Source organism: Pezoporus flaviventris, unplaced genomic scaffold, assembly GCF_033815535.1.
Source record: "Pezoporus flaviventris isolate CSIRO_AGI_PZ_B2104156 unplaced genomic scaffold, CSIRO_AGI_Pfla_v1 ptg000095l, whole genome shotgun sequence".
Taxonomy (NCBI): domain Eukaryota; kingdom Metazoa; phylum Chordata; class Aves; order Psittaciformes; family Psittacidae; genus Pezoporus; species Pezoporus flaviventris.
Window position 1 is genome coordinate 1,776,191 of NW_026892643.1, and position 19,671 is coordinate 1,795,861.

At 39.2% G+C, this 19,671-nt stretch overlaps 2 protein-coding genes across 3 annotated transcripts in view; one reads left to right on the plus strand and one right to left on the minus strand.

The window, feature by feature from the left end:
* UGGT2 (UDP-glucose glycoprotein glucosyltransferase 2) overlaps positions 1 to 5,813 on the plus strand; it is an 86,594-nt gene extending 80,781 nt beyond the window's left edge. The window contains exons 36-39 of the mRNA XM_061476265.1: positions 26 to 140; positions 3,765 to 3,881; positions 5,251 to 5,389; positions 5,622 to 5,813. Coding sequence (XP_061332249.1) covers positions 26 to 140; positions 3,765 to 3,881; positions 5,251 to 5,389; positions 5,622 to 5,644 — 394 coding nt within the window. The 3' untranslated portion in view covers positions 5,645 to 5,813. The remainder of the gene's footprint in view (positions 1 to 25; positions 141 to 3,764; positions 3,882 to 5,250; positions 5,390 to 5,621) is intronic.
* Positions 5,814 to 12,352: 6,539 nt separating this feature from the next.
* DNAJC3 (DnaJ heat shock protein family (Hsp40) member C3) overlaps positions 12,353 to 19,671 on the minus strand; it is a 32,708-nt gene continuing 25,389 nt past the window's right edge. For both annotated transcript variants that reach the window (XM_061476248.1, XM_061476249.1), the window contains exons 10-12: positions 14,650 to 14,782; positions 13,688 to 13,836; positions 12,353 to 12,921 (exon numbers count right to left, since the gene is read on the minus strand). In XM_061476248.1, coding sequence (XP_061332232.1) covers positions 12,764 to 12,921; positions 13,688 to 13,836; positions 14,650 to 14,782 — 440 coding nt within the window. In that variant the 3' untranslated portion in view covers positions 12,353 to 12,763. The remainder of the gene's footprint in view (positions 12,922 to 13,687; positions 13,837 to 14,649; positions 14,783 to 19,671) is intronic.

Sequence of the window (19,671 nt, forward strand, 5' to 3'; positions counted from 1 at the left end):
CTTTTTTTTTTATTATTCTTTGTAGTGCCTTATATGTTGTGGATCTTAAGAAGTTTAGAAAGATCGCAGCTGGAGATAGGCTTCGGGGCCAGTACCAAGCTCTTAGTCAAGATCCAAACAGTCTGTCAAATCTAGATCAGGTAAATATGACTCCGAACAATTTGGGGCTTGTTTTCTTTATCTTCCTCAATATGCATGGAATTATGATGTGACTCAATATATATGTTTTGTAACTCTGGAACTATTTACCTTTTATTTCTGTTTTAACACATTTTCAAGTGTGCATATGAGCACAGTTCAGAAAACTGAACACTAAATGATGATTACTTTAAATAATTGCTTAATATGAAAAAAATGAGGAAAAACAGCATAGAGGACTGCTGCCTTTAATCTGTAGTTGTTCTATGTGCATTTGTGTTTTTCTAGTGATAATCCTATATTCTGATAATGGTAGTTACATTCTTCTTTAGCAAAAGCCTTTTCCTCATTCTGTTTTTCTATCCATTAATAAATTAGCTAACTACTAATGCACTCCAGTGATTGCTGTACATGGTCACCCTGGGGTGAATATAGGCTTCATTTATAAAATTAATTTTTAAAGGTAAGTGGGGTAGTTCAGGGTGCAAGTCACAAGCAAGAAGTAGATCCCAGATGTACAGAACATGCTTAAATTTATTGTTTTCTCCTGTAGTTGAGGTTCTTTAATTCGGTAGAAGATTGATAAAACAGGTCGTCCAGTTTCTGCCTGAGTAAATAATGCGATGCATTTATGTCTGTCTTTGGGTGAACTTCAGAAGGCTTCGTAAGTGAGATTGTCCCTGCTTTTGTCATTTTCTTTGTGGAATTACTAAAAGGTTTTTATCTGCCTATAGCAGAAAAGAGATCCCACAGTAGCAAAACCCAAGTCTCTCAGTGCCTGTATTCCACCTACTTACTCTGCAAGCAAGTTTCACTCTCTTACATGAGTACATTATTTGCATTTATTCCAGAAATACAACTAAAAATTGATGATAGCAGATAATGGACAAAGAAAAATGGAAATACATCTGTGCTACAAACTAGAACTAGCCTGGACACGGGGAGTTGGAGCAGCCTTAAGCTGTAACTGTTAAGAGCAAAGGACTGATAGCAACAGTCAGATTTTACCTCTCTTTTCTGGAAAATAGAAGGAATTATTGGCCCTGTATTGCACACTTGAGAGTCCTGATGTGCTATAGCTGTGTGTTTTTCAAACATAGTCTCACCCTTTTTTTGCACAAGGTGTCTCTCAGAAGAACCTTTAAGATTCAGAGGCTTGTTACAGGGCTTCCGCAGTAATGCTGCTTTTCAGAAAGAGTAATTAGTTTTATCTAATATTCTCAAAACATTACTTATGTATATCTTTCAATCTTAGGATTCTTGCATTTTGAATTACAGTATTAATACATGATAGCACATATCTCTTAAAAGTCTGTTGCATCAAATCGAAAGCCACTTCAGGGTCAGCTAGCATTCCCTCAGCAAGCCAGGTCTGAGCACAAACATTAAGGCAGCTAAATCCTGGCAGAATGGAATTGGAAATACTTTGGAAAGGGAAGTACGTCAAAGTAATATTTTCATAGTATTCTGCTTTCTCATTTATTGATACAGAATCACATTCTGCCTTCATTGCTGCTACTCTACCCCAAACAGCAGCAACATTCCCAGAAATACAAGCCACAGTGCAATATATTTTACAAGAGTCCTGAACAGTTTATATCTGCCGAGAGGACGCAGCATGATCATTTGTTTTCCTCTTTATTTTAAACATCTGACTGGAGTGCTCACTCCCCTTCTCAGTGAAGAAGCAATCTTGGCTCTTTGCTACCTGCCAGCACAGCTACTTCCATGGATGGTAGTTAAGGTTATGCTACGATAAACCACAAAATAGAAGCAGATAGAAGGAAAAAAAGTCACTTAAAATGCTAAGGGGTGTAAGTAAAATCCTCCTAGGGAGAAAAATTACACATGATAAGAACTAGACTACTGGTACAGCGTATTGTGTTGTACTCTTGAAGGAGAAGCATGGGATTGTCTATGTAGAGATGCCAAGACAAATACTTACACTGATAGCAATTCACTTAAAAGAGAATTAACCATCCTGTTCTTTACCTAAAGAATAAAAACCAGCAGGATATAATGTAAGACTAATTCTTTTATTAAGAGGCAATTTTTTCTATTTTTAAATTGAGCTTTTTTTTTTTTTCCCCAAATAAGGATGCTGCTGTGGAGGAGCTCCCCTTTAACATTGTGTAGGTTATCTGGGTGAATGTGAAAACAGCCTGTAAAGCAAACTGAAAAACAAGTTTTAAATGTGAAAGTGAGACAAAAAGATTTCAGTAGTTTACATATCTTGAATGAACAAAAATATGGGCACTGACAGTGAAAATAGTCTGGTTTTACCCTTATTCCTTTATTTTTCTGATTCATTAATATTTCCTCTTGGATCTTGTAGATGTATTTTACTGGTTTTGAGGTTAAATCACTTTCTTTTGCAAGGATAGGCAACTTTTTGGTTAGAACTTGGTTTTCTTCTATTTACTTTACACCCTGGAACCAGCAGTTGTCTTTCTGCTTTCTACTCCATATAACAATTTGTAAATTCACAGCCCTGAGAGCTACTGTAGTAATGCAGGAATTGTGTTTTCCTTTAGAAAGTCAGAGAGGCACAACAGAAAAGCAGTCTCCTTTCTCTTGAAATTGAGATAGTGATAAACCATTTCTTTTATATTCCAAAAAAATCATAATTTGAAGGTTTTTAAAAAAGTAAAACATTTAAATTAGTGTTTAATGCCTTATGTGCTCAGTATCCTTGTATTTGGTGTAATTTTCCTGTGGTAATGTATATATTTGAATTCAATTATATGCCTTTTGTAATGCATCTGTATGTGCTATTTTCTTCTGTCACATTTAGCAGCAAGAATGGGCAAAATAAGATGTGACTAATACTTGAGTTCTGGCACTTATTTTTATATATGATGTAGGGGTTGCACATGGGAAGGAGCTTACGAATGGATCTACCAGTTACATCTGCTATTTTTAACTGTGGCCAGAGGACATGCAGTGTGTGGCTGCCTGAGGTTCTTCTCATAGTTAAATGCTGTTCCTTCCATTCTGCAAGATGTAGTTCAGAGTGTTCATGATCAGAGGACTTGAATACATAATAAAGGTTAAAAAAAACAATATAAATTAAGTAAAGTAAGGAAGATGAGAGCCAGAATAGCAGCGTAATTGCTTTTCCTTTTCACAGTTCATGTTTCAGGAATCCATTTTCCCAGAAGTCTAAATTTAGAGCAGTGGTGCAGTCCTGGATTTAATGCTTTTGAGGGTTTTTTTTTTTCCAAATGTGAGGAATGGAAAGATGGTCGAGTTCTGCTTTAATCATTTCACACAGTCTAATTCTGCTTAGAGGTATTTATAGTGGGACATGCAATATCTGAACCACAGGTATCAGACAGTGGTATTGCTTATGTCAGTCTAAGGAAAGACAGATGTTAAGTACAAGAAGAAATTGCTGGAGAAATCAGAGGTGGAATTGGCCATCAAAATAAGCATGACTGAGTTTTAAATCTGCTTGAAAATCTACTTGAAGAAGAACTGGGGGAGCACTTAAAGGAAACATAAGAAGAAGGAAACAGACCAATTAGCTGAAATAATAGGCAGAGGTATTCTACTTCTATGTACTTGCTGAATAACCAGTTACATTACATTCAGTGCTAATTTATGATCTTACAAAATTTGTGCAGGATCTTCCCAATAATATGATTCATCAAGTAGCTATTAAGTCTCTCCCTCAGGAATGGCTTTGGTGTGAAACCTGGTGTGATGATGAATCCAAGAAGAAGGCTAAAACAATAGACTTGGTGAGTTGATTTCAAGTTATATTGGTTTTATCCATTAAAAACCTTTTGCTGTAATTTCTGTGGCTTTTCAGATATACAAGTATGTCATGTCATGTCATGGAGGCAGTCTTGCTGGAAGGCACTTTAACATGGTATCTGTTCCCTACAATACAGCAACTTTTCTCCTTTTCTCTGAGACCTTCTCTGCTTGCTCTGTACCAAATTTACTTCTCTTAAAGCTGAAAACTGTGCCCCAGAATGAAATACTGCTGTCTGTAACTGGACAGGATTGGGGTTTTCACACTCGTACATGTATATTCCTTGTCTTTTATAACATAGACAGCTGGATTAGTGGAACTCTGAAGTCCTGTTAACTGTCTGGGTATTGTGTGACCCTGTTAAACTCTCTATGAAGTTCCTCCAGAGCCAGCTGTGTAGAGGACGAACTTAATCGTACCATGGTTTCCTCTGTCCATTTCACCACTATAAACAGGAGATAAAGAGAGCTTTTTAAGTGTAATGCTGAGGAGACTATCCATATTTAGAAAGAAGAAAGTGTCTTTATTTGGGAATTGAAACTGAGAGAGAAACTATGTAGGGGAATTGGGGCTGCCCCATCTCTGGCAGTGTTCAAGGCCATCTGGTCTAGTGGAAGGTGCCCCTGCCCATGGCAGGGGCATTGGAACTGCGTGAGCTTTAAGGTCTCTTCCCAACCATTCTATGATAATTGCCTCCATCCTGATTTTCCCCATTCTCATTTTTTGGCAACACCGACACAGTGTGATACTTCAGACACAAAATTCTGAAGAAAAACACACGGCTGGAATCTGGTGTAGATGTTCAGTATGTAAATTGTTTTGTTTTCTCTGTATCTTTACAGTTGTTAAAATAAGCTTTTCTGTACACTAAAGACCAGAACTAAAGTTACTGAACTTTCTTTCAATCCCTATTATGTATCACTTTTTATTATGATTTCCATTTATGTTATTTTATGGAAGCAGTCAATACATTTTTATAGACAACAATAGAGGAATCCTCACAAACATAATAAAAGCCCCGTATCAGATTCAGTTTCAATATGCTAATGTATAACTTGTTTCTTCCTGTGTAGCTTTGTCTGAATCTTAGTAGTCTTGTGCTAGCCCTGTTTCTGCTATCCAGGTAGGCAGGAGCACATGGGAAAATTAAAGTATTTACAGTAAAATGTTTCGAGTTACTGAAACAGGGTTTAGTTACAGTTTGATTTGTGTGGTGTTTGTTTTTTAACCGACCTCACTTGCTGCCCTTCAGTGAAACTGTAAATGCTAATGAAAGTATTTAGATCAGTTCCTTGGAAAGGAGATATTTCCACATTTGCTCTGTTTACATCTGGTATGTTTTAAACTTCCAGTGCAACAATCCCCAAACCAAAGAACCAAAATTAAAGGCTGCTGCCCGCATAGTTCCCGAATGGGTTGACTACGACTCTGAGATACGAACATTAATAGAGCAAATTGAGAAAGAGAAGAAAAATCATTTCTTTCAAAAAGGTAACTTGCGTGCCTATTCATCTGCTACCTTTTAACAACTATTAATACAGTTGAAATTAAGATCGGGTCTGTAGGCACAAATACTGTATCTGTGTCATTTTCCTTGCTCTTACAGAAACTGAGTGGGGTTTAAGAGGCACACGATGCTCCTCTACATTAGTTTCACTAAGAAGATAAAATCTATTCTTTCGTGCCATAATCTAAGATAATTTTCTTTCTCTTTGGTTTACAGGTCTTAAACACGATGAACTTTAGCACAGCCTTTACCCAGCAATGGGGACAGCTCAAAAAGTCTTCTGTGAAAGACCGAGTGGAAGTTACGAATGTTGCATTGGCATTATTATTTGTTACATTCTGTAACATGAAATCAAATATTTTATAACGTACAGTGTTATTTAAAAATGTTTTCAACAAAATACAAAACCAGAAGAGAAATCCGTGGGTACCTTGCTTATGTTTTTTTTTTTGCCCAGCATAGAGTAGGTTTCCTGATGCTTTGGGTTTCCTTTCCTTCACTAAATGAGTTTGCCCAGAGGGTTGTGAATACAAAGACTGATGTGTTCAGCTCTTCAAAGACAGATTGTTTCAGTCTGGGACAAAAACACACACATTAAATATGTACATAAAAACTGGTTTGTGCAGATTACATGCATTAAACTAATGTTTTTAAAGAGAAAGAATTTTGGTGTGTGTCCCTGGAGAAATGCTGTGATCACAAGAAAAAGAAAATCGCAGTGTAGCAAAGATCAGGCATAAGAAGTATCTTGTGTAATTTAGATTTGTGTGGCCTAAGTGAACAGGGAAGCTTACTAAAGCAAGGAATGTAATTTCCCATTTATTATGCAGGATTGCTGCACTCTTACTAATTATTAAAAAAATAATAATTTTTGATTTTTAGGCTCTTTTTGGTCACATCAACAGTATGTCGTAACAGTCCAGTCCATTTTTTGGTTAAGATGATTTTCCAACCAGCATGTACTGCATCAGAAGGTCAGTACCTAAACGCTGTTTCCATTCAATTTTGATGATCATTATCCTGTTCAGACTTGATAATAAAATCAGTGAGTAATTTTGACTGTCAGTCAGTGGTGGCTCATGTGATTTTCTAAGAAGTCTGTACTCACAAAACCATTGCTTTAATGGGCTACTGACGTTTCGATCCCCTGGAAATTTCAGTGGAAAGTTCTTGCAATACAGATGTTTAAAAACAGGGAGTTTATTTCTTAAACTGAAATCTAGTGCCTTAAATACTCGGTTGGTTAGGCTGTGCTGGTTTCAAAAGAGACTGGACGTGACAGTACATTCTTGTATGAACAGCTTACTGCAGTCTTTCAGTCTAAATGCTTGAAGTGACAAAAGAGAAGGTAATTTGCACTGAGTGGGTGAATCCACAATGAGTTTGCATGATAATATTTCCGTACTAGCAAATTATTTACTAAATAATAAGAAAAACTAAGAGTATTTTTTCTGTATTTTATTTGGCCTCTGGTGGTGTTACTTAAAATGTCTCTCTGTAAGAGCAAGTGTCCAGGTTTTTGGCTGGTGTTAAACTATGACAGCAAGTATTTAAAATCATACTTTGCTGCTATTTTTCAAGTGTTAGGAATATGAGATGTGCAGATTCCTTGCACAGCTTTTTATATTTTTCACGGTATTACCTTTATGTGTTTCCAAACAGTTTTAACATGTCACAGATGGATTTTAAAAGGTTTGTTGTGGGCATTTTCTTTGTATAAAGTACCCGAGGAAGTTAGTTACTTCCTGTGTAACCCATGCATAAATCCTAATGTCAGTTCTCTTTAGCTGTTCTATTTCACTGCAATATCTGTTTTGTTATGCTTGTTCACCAACATAATTAGTTTAGGGTATCAGGCAGCACAGAACTTCTTGAAGCTGGTATTTTTATACCACATAGATAGTCTTACACTTAACTTTGAATGTATAGTAATGGTGCATATACATTTGCTGTGTGTAACAAAGAAAGAGATGACCGATACTCTGTATCACAGAAAAAAAAAAAACAAACAGTATTCAGCTGCTTGCTGCTTTGTTTTTTACCCCTTTTCTGTGTTTAAGCTTACAATACCATCCTGATGCTTTACTCTGCTGCAGTGTTTTACATCAGTCTGCCTTGGAATGCTTGAAGCAGACATTGGAAAGCTTTCTTTTTAAGCAGACATTGGAAAGTTTTCTTTTTAAGCCAGAAGTTTAATCTGTAAGAAACAACTTAGTTCTCCTTAATTATGATTATCTGTGTGGAAAGTCTGTTAGTGTCATGATTTAAGCTCAGCCAGCAACCCAGAACCATGCAGCAGAAAAAGTGGGCAATTTATGCACGGATCTCTTGTTCATTGGATCTGTAGAATCCTGCTCTTTTAAGAATTGCATTACTTCTACAGGCTTTAAAAAAAGAAATAGCTCTTTAAGCTACTGGATCCTGAGATCACTTAAAGGATTAGAATATGATTTTTAGAACTACCAGTTGCTGAAGATACCTTGAAGAGTTCAGAGGTTTCATGGCATTTTCTACTGTGTTGTATATATTCGTAAAAGCAGTTTATAGCACTTTATTCCTGCATAATAGTATTTTCAAGGAGAACTCCTTTTTGAGACACTTGCTGTTCTTTTAAACCAAAGAAGGTCCAGCAAGTATCTTCACTACTTCTCAAAGCTGTCTTTAAAGCAGCACTTTGAATCATTAGCAGCATATATTTTTAATACCAAGCCAGTGGATTGTGTATGTTGTACAAAATATTAAAAGGTGCTACTAGAGGAAAAGGATTGGTTTTTGTTCTCCTATTGTGTATTTACAAGAACCATTAAATACTTGGTTAACAGATCCAAGGCAAAAATTGCAACAAGACCTCAGATGTCTTTAAGCTAAAGGGAAGTGTTTGTGCTCTGTGATGGGGTGAGAGCTTGGGAGAGGCAGAAGGCTTCATTGCAGTTTCTAATCTGTGTGCTCTGCCCTGTGAAAGGGAAGAAAATAGATCCTGGATTACAGGAGTGTTACCAAAACCTGGGCTGAAGTTAGTAAATAAGCAAATTAACATTTGAACTGCTCAAGTAAAGAGTTTACAATTTACCATTACAGTGTCTTTTCTAGGTCTTGCTCTTCTTACTGTCTTTAAGTTTAAAGGAAATGGACAAACAAGACATTAGCACAACATTGTTCATAAGCCAGAGCTTTAGCATTGAAAGTACTTTTCAGTAAGGTTCCTTTTAACCTTTTTGCATCTTTGTATAGTGGGGACCAAACCTGCCCAGCCCAATGGGTGGAAAACTGTTCTATGACTGCTTCCTGATGTACGTTACCTGTTAAACCCTGACAACATCCACAGTAGCTACTAAAGAAATCCTACTTTCACCCCCAACCCAGGGTTCTGGCAGCCTTCTCCTGGACTTCTGCACAGCTCTAACTTCAGCTGTCGGGAGCAGGATGAGAGAAGAAGCGCAGACAAGTGCTTTCTTGTCATCATAAATATCTTTATTGTGAAAAATGCCATAAAATAATTCCCACAGTTCTAGAAAAAACAGTTCTTGCTTTTTAGAATCATGATTTGATATAAAGACATTTCATCATTTGAAACATTTGATATATCTCTGGCTAGTTTTACTTCTTCTTACAACATAAACCCACTACTTTGAGATTTGCTGGGGGGGGGGGAATTATTCTTCCATCTATTTTGTTATTTTATGGATAAAAGCATGGATTACAGAGCAGACAAACAGTATCTTCCAATAAGGCACTTTTAAATACAGCTAACCTGCCAGGCAGTTTCCAGCCAAGGTCCTACAAGTCACAGCCCTAAAGAGAAGAGTAATTCCTGTTCCAAACACTGGCCTGAAAACTGAAACTATGACAAGCTTAAATTAAAATAATAAAAGTTTCAGCTGACATTTTCTGCATGTCTCAAGGTTCAGCTCTTAAGTTTATAATTCACTTTAAGCCTGGTTTAATACTGATTTATTACTACATCAGTATTAAGCATTTACCAAGCTTCTCACCTCCTCCTCCTCCCCCTTCACTGTAAAACAAGTTGGAAACAAAAGCTTACTAAAAATGGAAGAGAGAATTCAACAGAGACAGTTTGCATCTACACAAAGGCCAAATATTGTAATGATTCTTCATGCACACCTCAGGGTTTACAAGCTACCGCGACATCTATTTCAATGTTCAGTTACTGAACATTATTGCACTACAGACACCCACAAATAAATAAAAAGGCAAATTCTGCTCCCCAGTGCATCACCTGCACCATTAACACTCAGCGTGGCACCAGCACTTTGCTTTCTGAAGTCACATCAGGAAATAGATCGCCATGTCTGGAGACCCTGGAAACACAGAGGCTTTCTTTTGCACACAAATTCTGTCTCCCTGTATTTACAGCAGTCCCTCAGAGCTACAAGCCGGCATCTGCTCCCTGAAGAGCAGCACCCAAGCAGTAACACTGCTTCTCAGTGGTAACTTTAATAACAGAGTGCCTTGCACACCAGTGCTGGGTTTTGGTTTGTTTTTATGACACTGTCTTCCACAGAAGAAATCTATAAGCAGCACAGCCATCTTCCTTCTTCTACTGACTACATTCAAGCTTACCCCCCCCCCCCTTAATATGTAGTTTTCCCTTTTCCATTCATTCTAAGAAACAAATGTAATGCTTTATGTTCCTGCTGCTTGCAGTGCTCACAACTGCCTGCTGCCTTAGAGAAACAAAGCCGCACCACTCTGGTGTCAGCACTTTGTCCTGATCCTTTACATATGAGGGACCATCTTAACCCATTCCTATAGAATAAAACAGAAAACAAGAAAAAAAATATCCAGGAAATTTCTCAGCTTAAGGTTTTAAAATGGGATGACAACAAAAAGGCTGAACGAAGGCAGACCTTTTAAGAGTAGGTTTATCATTCCAAGCGCTTCCCTAGTGCATACGCAGAGATGCCTGCATCATTTCTTGTTACCTCCTGAAACCAAACAACACTCCTGCATGTACAAACATGACATGTGTCTCACTCTGGTCATTCAGTCACAGAACAGCTTGGGTTGGAAGCACCTTAAAGCTCATCCAGTTCCAACCTCCCTGATGTAGGCAGGGACATCTTCCACTAGACCAGGTTGCTCCAAGCCCCATCCAACCTGGCCTTGAACCCTGCCAGGGATGGGGCAGCCACAGCTTCTCTGGGCAACCTGTGCCAGTGTCTCACCACCCTCACAGTGAGGAGTTTCTTCCTAATGTCTAATCTGAATCTCCCCACTCTCAGCTTAAAGCCATACCCCCATGTTCTGTCCCTCTGTGCCTTTTTACAAAGTCCCTCTCCAGATTTCTTGTGGGCCACTTTTGGTAGTAAAAGGCTGCTCTAAGGTCTCCCTGGAGCCTTAATACTAATTTAAACCAGCCCATTCTGTAGCAGACAAGGCAATACAAGAGTTTATATGGGGGAACAGCTGACACATAAACACCTACCACCAGCAACGCCCAGAGCAGCACCAGCTACTCAGCCCGCAGGGACCAGTGCTGACAAAAGCCTGGAACAGCCACTCTTGGTGGAAGCTGCCAACCTGATTTTTACCTGCTGTGAGCAAGAAGCACACACACAGAGGCTGCCACCAGGGCCCACAGCTTATTTGTTGTGCAGCAAGTTCCTACATCTGAGCCTTGGAGGTCCCAGGAGAACCACAGCAGCCTACAACAGTGGGATCAGCGTCCCACAGTTTAAACAAGAATCCTTCAGACAGGTCAAAAGCAGAAGTCCAATTTCTAGAAATCCATTCAGCCTGGAAAACAGCCAGCACTGGCGTTCAACAGGCTGCTGGGCGGTTTTGTACCATGGACTGCTGGGAATCAGCGCGTGCGCTCTTCGGTGTGAAGATAAATTTCTGCTGAACAAACACTGACCTTTAAATGGCTGTTGAAAGGTATTTTAGGACATCACACGGCCTCACAATTACATTTGTAAAAATACCGAGGCGGGAGGCAAGGGCTTACGCTTCAACAGCGACTCCCATTAAAGTAACAAAAAAGCAGCTTTGAGACTGAAGGCCTTATGTGCCAACTTCATTTGTTTTACTGAGGCTCATGCTTTCAAACACATGAGCTGAAGTGAAAGAAGGCTCCATCAGCTGACTACTGTTCTCCAGTTAAAATCCAATCAAAACAACACTGATGAACTGCAATTCTTGCATTCTGAAAGCATGACTGCTGCTGCAACTCTGTTACAGAGGATGACTGCCCCGTAGCCCCTCAGATGACATTCACACATTTCCGTCAGTCACCCTAAACCAGTATAGCTACATGCACCTTGAAAAAATAAATCAGACTCTTGGCTAATGGGAAGTGAATCCCTCCTTTTGCACGCAATTGCTTTTGCAGCACTGTGGCTGTTAACAAAATGACTTCAGTTTCACATAGTATTAACTCATCGTGCCAGCACCCAGCAGAACTGAAGTCATGTTACAGGGTAAGGCTGGAATGAATACCCTATTCCTGCTCCCCTCACAACCTGTATAGGCTCTGAGTTGATGTACAGAGAAGTAACAGATTGCTACACAGTCAGGGAAACATCACATCAAATCGTTTGGTCAGATCTCAAGCAGGTGCTTTGATAAAGTGCAAACTACTCAAACATGAAACCAAAACATCCCAAATCACATCCCAAAAAGGTCTTTAAAAACATATCACATCTATATTTTTACTTTCCTATTTGACAACTACCGCCAGGGCGATGACCCCAATTTATTCCAGGTTAGTGACTGAAGGGAGCAGACATTTTCAAACACAATTACTTACAAGCAATCTTCTCTGAGGGCAGTTATTGGGACTCATTTCATACGCAGCCTCTCCACGCCACCTATGGCACTGATGACAGTAATACAGGAGTAGGTGGTCCCCATGGGTTCCTTTTAAGAATACTGAGAGAGGGATCATTCTGCCCAGCACAACTAACGGTTTGTTAACGTAGAGACTATTGTAACTACCTTTTCCATGTTTATTAGGCCCCAATCCAGAAAAATATTTACATGCATTTTTACTTTTAAGCATATACTTGAGTCCTAAATTTATGTTTAAGTGTTGTCCTAAGTAGCCTCTTACTGTTTTTTCCATCCATAGGAATCAACGTGTCCTATATAACCACAACAAATAGACAGGCAATAACAACCCCCCCAGTAATAAACCAAACTGGTATGAGCTTGGCAAGTTCATCACAAAGCAAAGCCTCTGAATCCTAAAAGAAAGAAGGAACTTTCTTCCAGTGCAGTAAGACTCTGGGTTAAGGACAACATCAGAAATTAAGATTTTGGGGTCTTGAACTGGGAGACTTTTATTTTTCAACGAATTAAGTAAAAAACAGCAGCAGCCACCGGAAACAGTCTTGGCTCTAACTGAAGTGAAATTTGAATGTAAACGGTCCTCCTCCTGATCCAAAGGGGTTGAATCCTTGCCATGTGTTCCAGTTCCTGTGGAAGGGGTTTCCCCCACCCTGCTGACTCTCTGCATCCAGTGGGTCCTCTCCCGCATCAAATTTCCGCCGCATTTCTAGAGGAAACAAAGCCAAGGTGGAATCACAACACAGTAGCTAGGGCAAGAACACCAACCATCTTTGATGGCTGATAACAGATACAGACACAGACATACCCTTGCCCCAGCCAGGGAGCTGCAATTAACACTTATATTGGCAGCATCTGTAGAACCTAATTACTCTGAGTTTTTCCATGCTGTCCAGGACACTGGCAGAGAAGAGATTAACTCCATGAACACACTGCATGAAAAACTTCAAACAAGTCATTTGGTTTAAAGCAAGGCAAGACAGTACCTGGCTGTCCCACAGGGCAGGTATGAATTTCAACAGGAACAGGACAGCTGCACTACCCCAACAAATAACTGGGGTATTTTGTCCTTGATAAGTTGTGTTCAAGGCCAGGTTGGACAGGGCTTTCAGAAACCTGGTCTAATAAAACGTGTCCCTGCCTGTGGCAATGGGGGCAGAACTCTATGATCTTTAAGGTCCCTTCCAACTCAAACCATTGTATGGAGTCTATGAACTCCAATCAATCTTGCAAATCTCTGCAAAATGATACCCTAAAGAGACTTTAGTTTACAGTCACTGAAACACAGTAATTCATTCCAGCTTTACATCTGACTTCATGCAACAGACTGGATGCAAGTATTACTGCACTGTCTTCTTAAGATGGGTAAGAGGAGAAAGAAAAGGGGAAGCTGCAATGCTTATGACTTACACTTGCTGAATTTTACATTACTGTAGAAATGTAATTAAAAAAAAAGTTATAAGAACAATCATTACCTGGGTCAGTGAGGACTTCTTTAGCAGCTGCTATATCAATGAATTTTTTCTCTGCTTTCTTCTTTTCTTCCTCACTCTGGAAATTATCAGGGTGCCACTGCGATGCCAGCTTTCTGTAAGCTTTTATGATCTCCTGCTTTCGAGCGTTCCTGGATGGATAAAATCGTAACTTTAAATTCTCTAGTTGTCACGTGCACATTAAAATAAACCTCTAGATTCACTAAACACTGAGACAGTAACTAAGGGCATCAGGAAAATGATGAGGTGCTCGTAAGCCTTCTGGAGTGGCACTGAAGATTCTTTACACAAAAAAAAAGAAGAAGCAGGCTGCAACTTTAAACAAAGATTACTCACTCTTTCCTTCACCACCCATTTACTTTCTTTGGAGAGATGCTACTGCCAGCTACCCGGCAGAATACAGTTCCCAGTCTGAAGAACTTGCAATTGGTAACAAAAAATACAGAGTAGAGATCAAATTAGTTCACAACTGGAAAGATGAGCAATACTAGTTCAGAACTAGACATCTGCTCAGTTCTTGTTGGAAAGAAGTCGTTGGTTTCTCAAGGTTAATGGCATAAGTATTCTAGATACCTTTCAGTTACTCCTTTCAAACTCTTCCCGTCTGTCACACTACTTGCCACAGTTTCATTTTTTGTTGCTTTCAGTAATTCTCTCCAGTCTTCATTTCATCACCAATTCATTCACCTGACCCTTTGTCTATACTAAGAGTTTCTTCCTAAGGGATCTATTTCTTTTCTTCCCAATGTTGTTTTCTTACTCTATCCAAAAGGAACTACAAACAAATGCTACTTAAAAGCTGAACGCTGCTAAACTGCTACAGGAGGAAAATGAATGTAGTAACATACAGGAACACTCAGCAGAACAAATTCAAATGATCAGCCCTAGATGTACTGGTTTAATAACCAACTTTCATATTATCATCTCAGATATTATTATCTCACCTTTTTACTCCTAATATTTTATAGTAATCCCTCTTCTGTGATTGCTTCAGCATCTTCTGGGCACGTTCCAGCCCCTCCCGAATCTGCTGATCATTTTCACTATTGGCTTGGGCAGTCTCGTAGTCTTTAATAGCTTTAGTAAAAAAAGTAAATAAAAGAAAGATTACACAACTCTTTTATACACTTCAATTTAAAGAACTCAACCACTCATCAAAACTGAGGGTGTGCTATTTCCATGTGTAAACAGCAGAGCTTTTAATTCAACTTTCCATGTTTTGGGGTGGGGGTTTTACATAACTTTGAGTAGAAGAGAATAATTTTTCACATATAAATTAGGCATTTTTCTTCCTCTGGGTTCACACTTTTTGGGAAGGAAGAAGGGAGGTTACTAGTAGTGGGTCAGAACACTCTCTAGAAGCTACAACAGTCACATGGATGAATGTAATGAGCATCTAGGACAGGGATGAAAAAGAAGTCAAGGAGGAAATTTCAGGAGTTGTTATCTGAAGAGCCCACTGCACAGTGTTAGTCCCACACTGCTGCTCAAGTGAAGATGCATAACAAGTAATATTATACTAATATTCCTTCTTCTCCCTGTTCACCTCAATCAAGAGGATAAAAAGCCTCTTCCTCTCTAATGGCGATAAAAATGGATTTCAGATTACAAGGAGGTTCATACTGTTAGTGCAAGACAAATATTTGCCTTTTATGCCTCTGCATAACATGCAGGCAGTTATGTTTTAAGGTTGGGGTTTTCCCCAAAGGCATGCTCTCGCATTTATTTCAAGAAGTGGCATTTCTCAGGAATGAAAGCAAGAGGTACTGTAACGTATTCACGAATTTTTAAGACATTTCAGGTCAACACTTTAAGTAAACTATATTACTACTGTAAGTGGCAACTGAATGCTTAAGACACCAAGTTGACAAATTCTTTGATATCAAGACTTATCGAGGGAAGCAACTGTTTTTAAGTCTTTAATGAAACTGCTCTTCTTTCACTGTTCTAATCTTCAAAGTCTCATTTGCAGATCCGAGTTTCCTAGGTTTCCCCAGTTAGACAAAGTACTTGCAACAGATTATTTCCAAGCAGATGCTATTTCTCAGCAGGTGTTACATTTGTTTTTCACTGTTTCTGAGCAAGACAGCAGGAAGTGCTAATGAATTCGTATTACCCAGACATCTGATACCACTGCAATCTTGCTTTGGTTACCGAAAAAAACACACCACAAAACCACAACACAATAATCCAAAAAGTATTTCCAGTGCCCCGATAGCTTCATGTGCTATTACAAACAAAACAATTTCTATTCATTTTCACATCACTGGACACTGTCATTTGCTGCTTCAAAAAGCATTTTGGCTTCTGCTGATATTTGTAATCATTTGTCCAGTCATTAAAAAAACCCCAACAAACAGAAGCATACACTAATGCGTGTGCCCAACATATGCTGTCAAAACTGATAAAAAGAATGAAAATGCAGGGATTTCATCATGCTGCTTTACCACTCCAATGATTTTAAGCACCAGAATACTTAATCTGCTTCATGTAATAATGGGAGGTCCCACCACAATGTCTGCCAAATGCAGATCAGATTGCTCAACATCATTGAGCATCACATCGTCTACAGCAGACACCGCTGCTGGAAACCAAGCTGCTCAGGGTCAAGGATTTGCAATGACAGTACAAGACTGACTCCTTTATTTAAAGGCTGCAAGCATTAAGCACAGAGGAAGGCATGGTTTTCAGTGCTGCACACTGCAGATGGAATGCACCCAGCACACCTGATGGCAAGTACATTTTGCATTCTCCCAGTTGGAAGACACTTCAGTTTTGATGGTACTCTCCAGTGTAGGAATTTTCTCCTTTCAGAGAGCTAATGCTCTCCCCACCTGAGGGGTGAGGGCTAGAAGCAGGTGGTAGCAGGATAACAAGCTTCCTGACCACCAGCAGTTTGCTATGAAAGCATGAGAAATATTCCTATTTCATATCAAATGAGATATCAGTTCTGCTCAGTCCCTATTTCTAAATGTACTAGTCCCTCACATACCCTACAAGAATCACTGACTTGCTGTTTCAGTGAGCATCCTTTCTTCCTTTCATCCTGCCCCATGTATGCCACGACACAAAAGGAACTACCAGTTACCAGTACCAGTTCCAATACAAATACTTTAGTCAAATCTAACTCTCTTTCTTTCAATACAGGAGTTTTCACAATCTCTCAAACAGTAAGCACATCATATCACTAAATACCTTAGCTGGCTTTCCTATCTTGCCTACCAACTCTAAAACAGTGACCAAGATTCCCATTATTCCACATGCAGAGTTCATTTACTATCAAACACCAGTAACTGCAGACAACCTATGTCCATGTCAACCATTAGAGGAATACCTGAACCAGTTACAGTTGTACTGAAACAGAACTCTTTCCTCTGCAGCAGTAGGGTAGGGAAGAGGGGGAAAAGAAAAAGGTGGAGTTTTTAATTCTTTTACAAAACTCATGCTGTATACTTGAGACAGACTCCTGTACTTATGAGGTAAGCCAGAAACTGAGTCATTACACATCTGTCTCTGTAGACAAGCCCTGGATCCCATGTGATTATAAAGTAATTAAACCCATTTGATGGGAATCAGAACTCAGCAATACATACTGAAATGCATCTTGAAGACTTAACAATAATAGCCTTCAAAGTTCTGAATTACAAGTAATTCAAATTTTTCTGGCTTTAAAACAGGAAAATGGATGCCTCTAGCTTGAAGTTTTCTTGAGAGGAGAATCAGTTTCCTCTTTAAATATAAGGCAATTTTAATTGCTCTACTGTTCTCTACAACAGAGAGAAATCAGCCATCATTTTTACAGCAGTTAAAACTTAAGGATAAATGGAGGCACCTTTAGGCAGACTAACATTAATGGGCTATAATAGTGTTTATGGAGGCTCTGCTGGAAGGCAGAGTGTAACTACAATCATCTCACTACTGTCAAGGGCAGAAGAAAGGCAGACGATATGCTAAACCGTGGGGATTTAGATGAGCACGGCTCCACTCTAGCGTGGTTGTCCACTTAGAACCAGGCCAGGCCAAGCCAGCAGGCTCCAGCCAAGGAAATAAGCTGTCCCAAATCCTAGGTGTGTCCCCTCCATGTTTCCTTACATCCCATAATAGGTAGGCATTTGCTCCATCGTAAGACCAAGCTGCATTTGTGCACCTCATTACAAAGCTTCCCCCCCCCCTTCCAGTTTGCAAGTGTTGCCAGATTCTCTCACCCTAGAGGAAGGAGAAACAGATGAGGATTTAACTGAAGATAATGTTAGAAAGACCCAAACTGAGATTCATCAATTTCAAGAAAACAAACAGATCAATTCCGTCCATTACTAAAAAGCAAAACGTACATCAAAGAGGACTCACAGCAGGGCCTGTTTGGCCTGCCTGTCTGCACCCTCCTCTAAGCTGAGGATACATACATCTTGAAGGGAGGAAAGAACCTTAAATTTCCTTTGGGTTCTCCTTTTGCTGATACTCCTTCCTTTTACACCAAAAACCTCTGCACAAGCTTATCTTGTAGATTTGTATTCTGTACCTTAAACTCTTGTTTGGGTTTTGAGGGGCTTTTTTATTCATTTGTACATGTACTTTTCCCAGCACTCACTGAATATACTTCCACTGTTCTGAAGTACAGAAAAAGATTGGGAAATGCCTAAAGGGGACCTCATCACTGTGAAATCTTCCCGAGTCTTACTTTTAGGCTGACACTGCAGTTCTAATCAACAGAGGGAAAACCATTAGCCTAAGAGAAAAAGGATTTTTCTGCATACTTTGGGAATGTTGGGGGTTTTTAAGCAACCCCCCTTTGTACATCAGTTCTCTGAATTATGCTTTCACCATTTTTCTTACAGCGGGAAAGAAGGCTTGCCAGTCTCAGCAAAGGGGGACTAGGTCACTTCAGATGTACAAAGTCTACAGGCCTGATGAAAAGGACTGTCTGAAACCACACCAGTCCTCTTTATATGGTGTTTTGATTTGAGCAAGGAAGCCTAATATGAGAACAAAATGGGTATCTCATATTTGAAGCAAGCTTCAGGAGGTGAGCAATATCATCTCTCCTTAATTTCTCAAAAAAGGCAAAAAAAAATAAATCTGTGTGCTATAAATGAGAACAGCTGCCTCATGAATGTTTAAATCAGAAAGACTTTTTTTTCAGTTGTAAAGCAAAAGATCCACTACCAGAATACAGAACAGAAAAATTGCTCTGTAAGTACTAAAAATCATGGAACTAGTTTTCTGTAGATTTAAAGCCTACAAGTTCTCTCTTTCATTACATTTGACTGAAACAGCCCAATGCTTCAAGAACTGCTGCATGACTGAGCTCAGGGGCTGAACAGCCAGACTGTCCAAATTTCCTTCTTAAGCCTCGTTTCTTGTGGAAATGAGATTTACTAAATTAGATTTTGAAGATTTTTTTTTTAATAGCACATTAGCACTCAAAGAAGCCAGGTAACAACATAATGATGGCACTTACTACTAATGGCACTTACTACTCAGTCCCTACTTCCTGAGGCTGCAGATGGGACCATGTAACAATATGCATTTTACGGAAACCCTGCATGGAAAATTCAGCCTAAGGAGTGGCATCAGTTTACTGCTCTTAACAGCACTAGAGACCCATAGAGGTGAAGCAATGGCTATCATCTTCCTCTGCCCTCAGTACATGCTAGGGGGTGGAATGGCATTTCATGCTGCCACATGAAGACATTAAAATAGAGTTACTAAAACAGATTTATATCACCCTAACTGTAATTACCTTTTATTTTTAAACAGTTGTCTGACACTGCTGATTATATAAAATGCGTTTAAGTAAGCTAAGTAAGCTGAGTAAGCTGCAGTCTCCTAAAACATCCTGAACATAGCCCACTGTTGTAAAGACAACTGCACTGTAAATGGAACAAGTACATTCCACTTATACTCATCAAGACAAAATTACCAGCAGGTATTTTTGTGAAATCTGCAACTACCAGTGCTGATTAGGG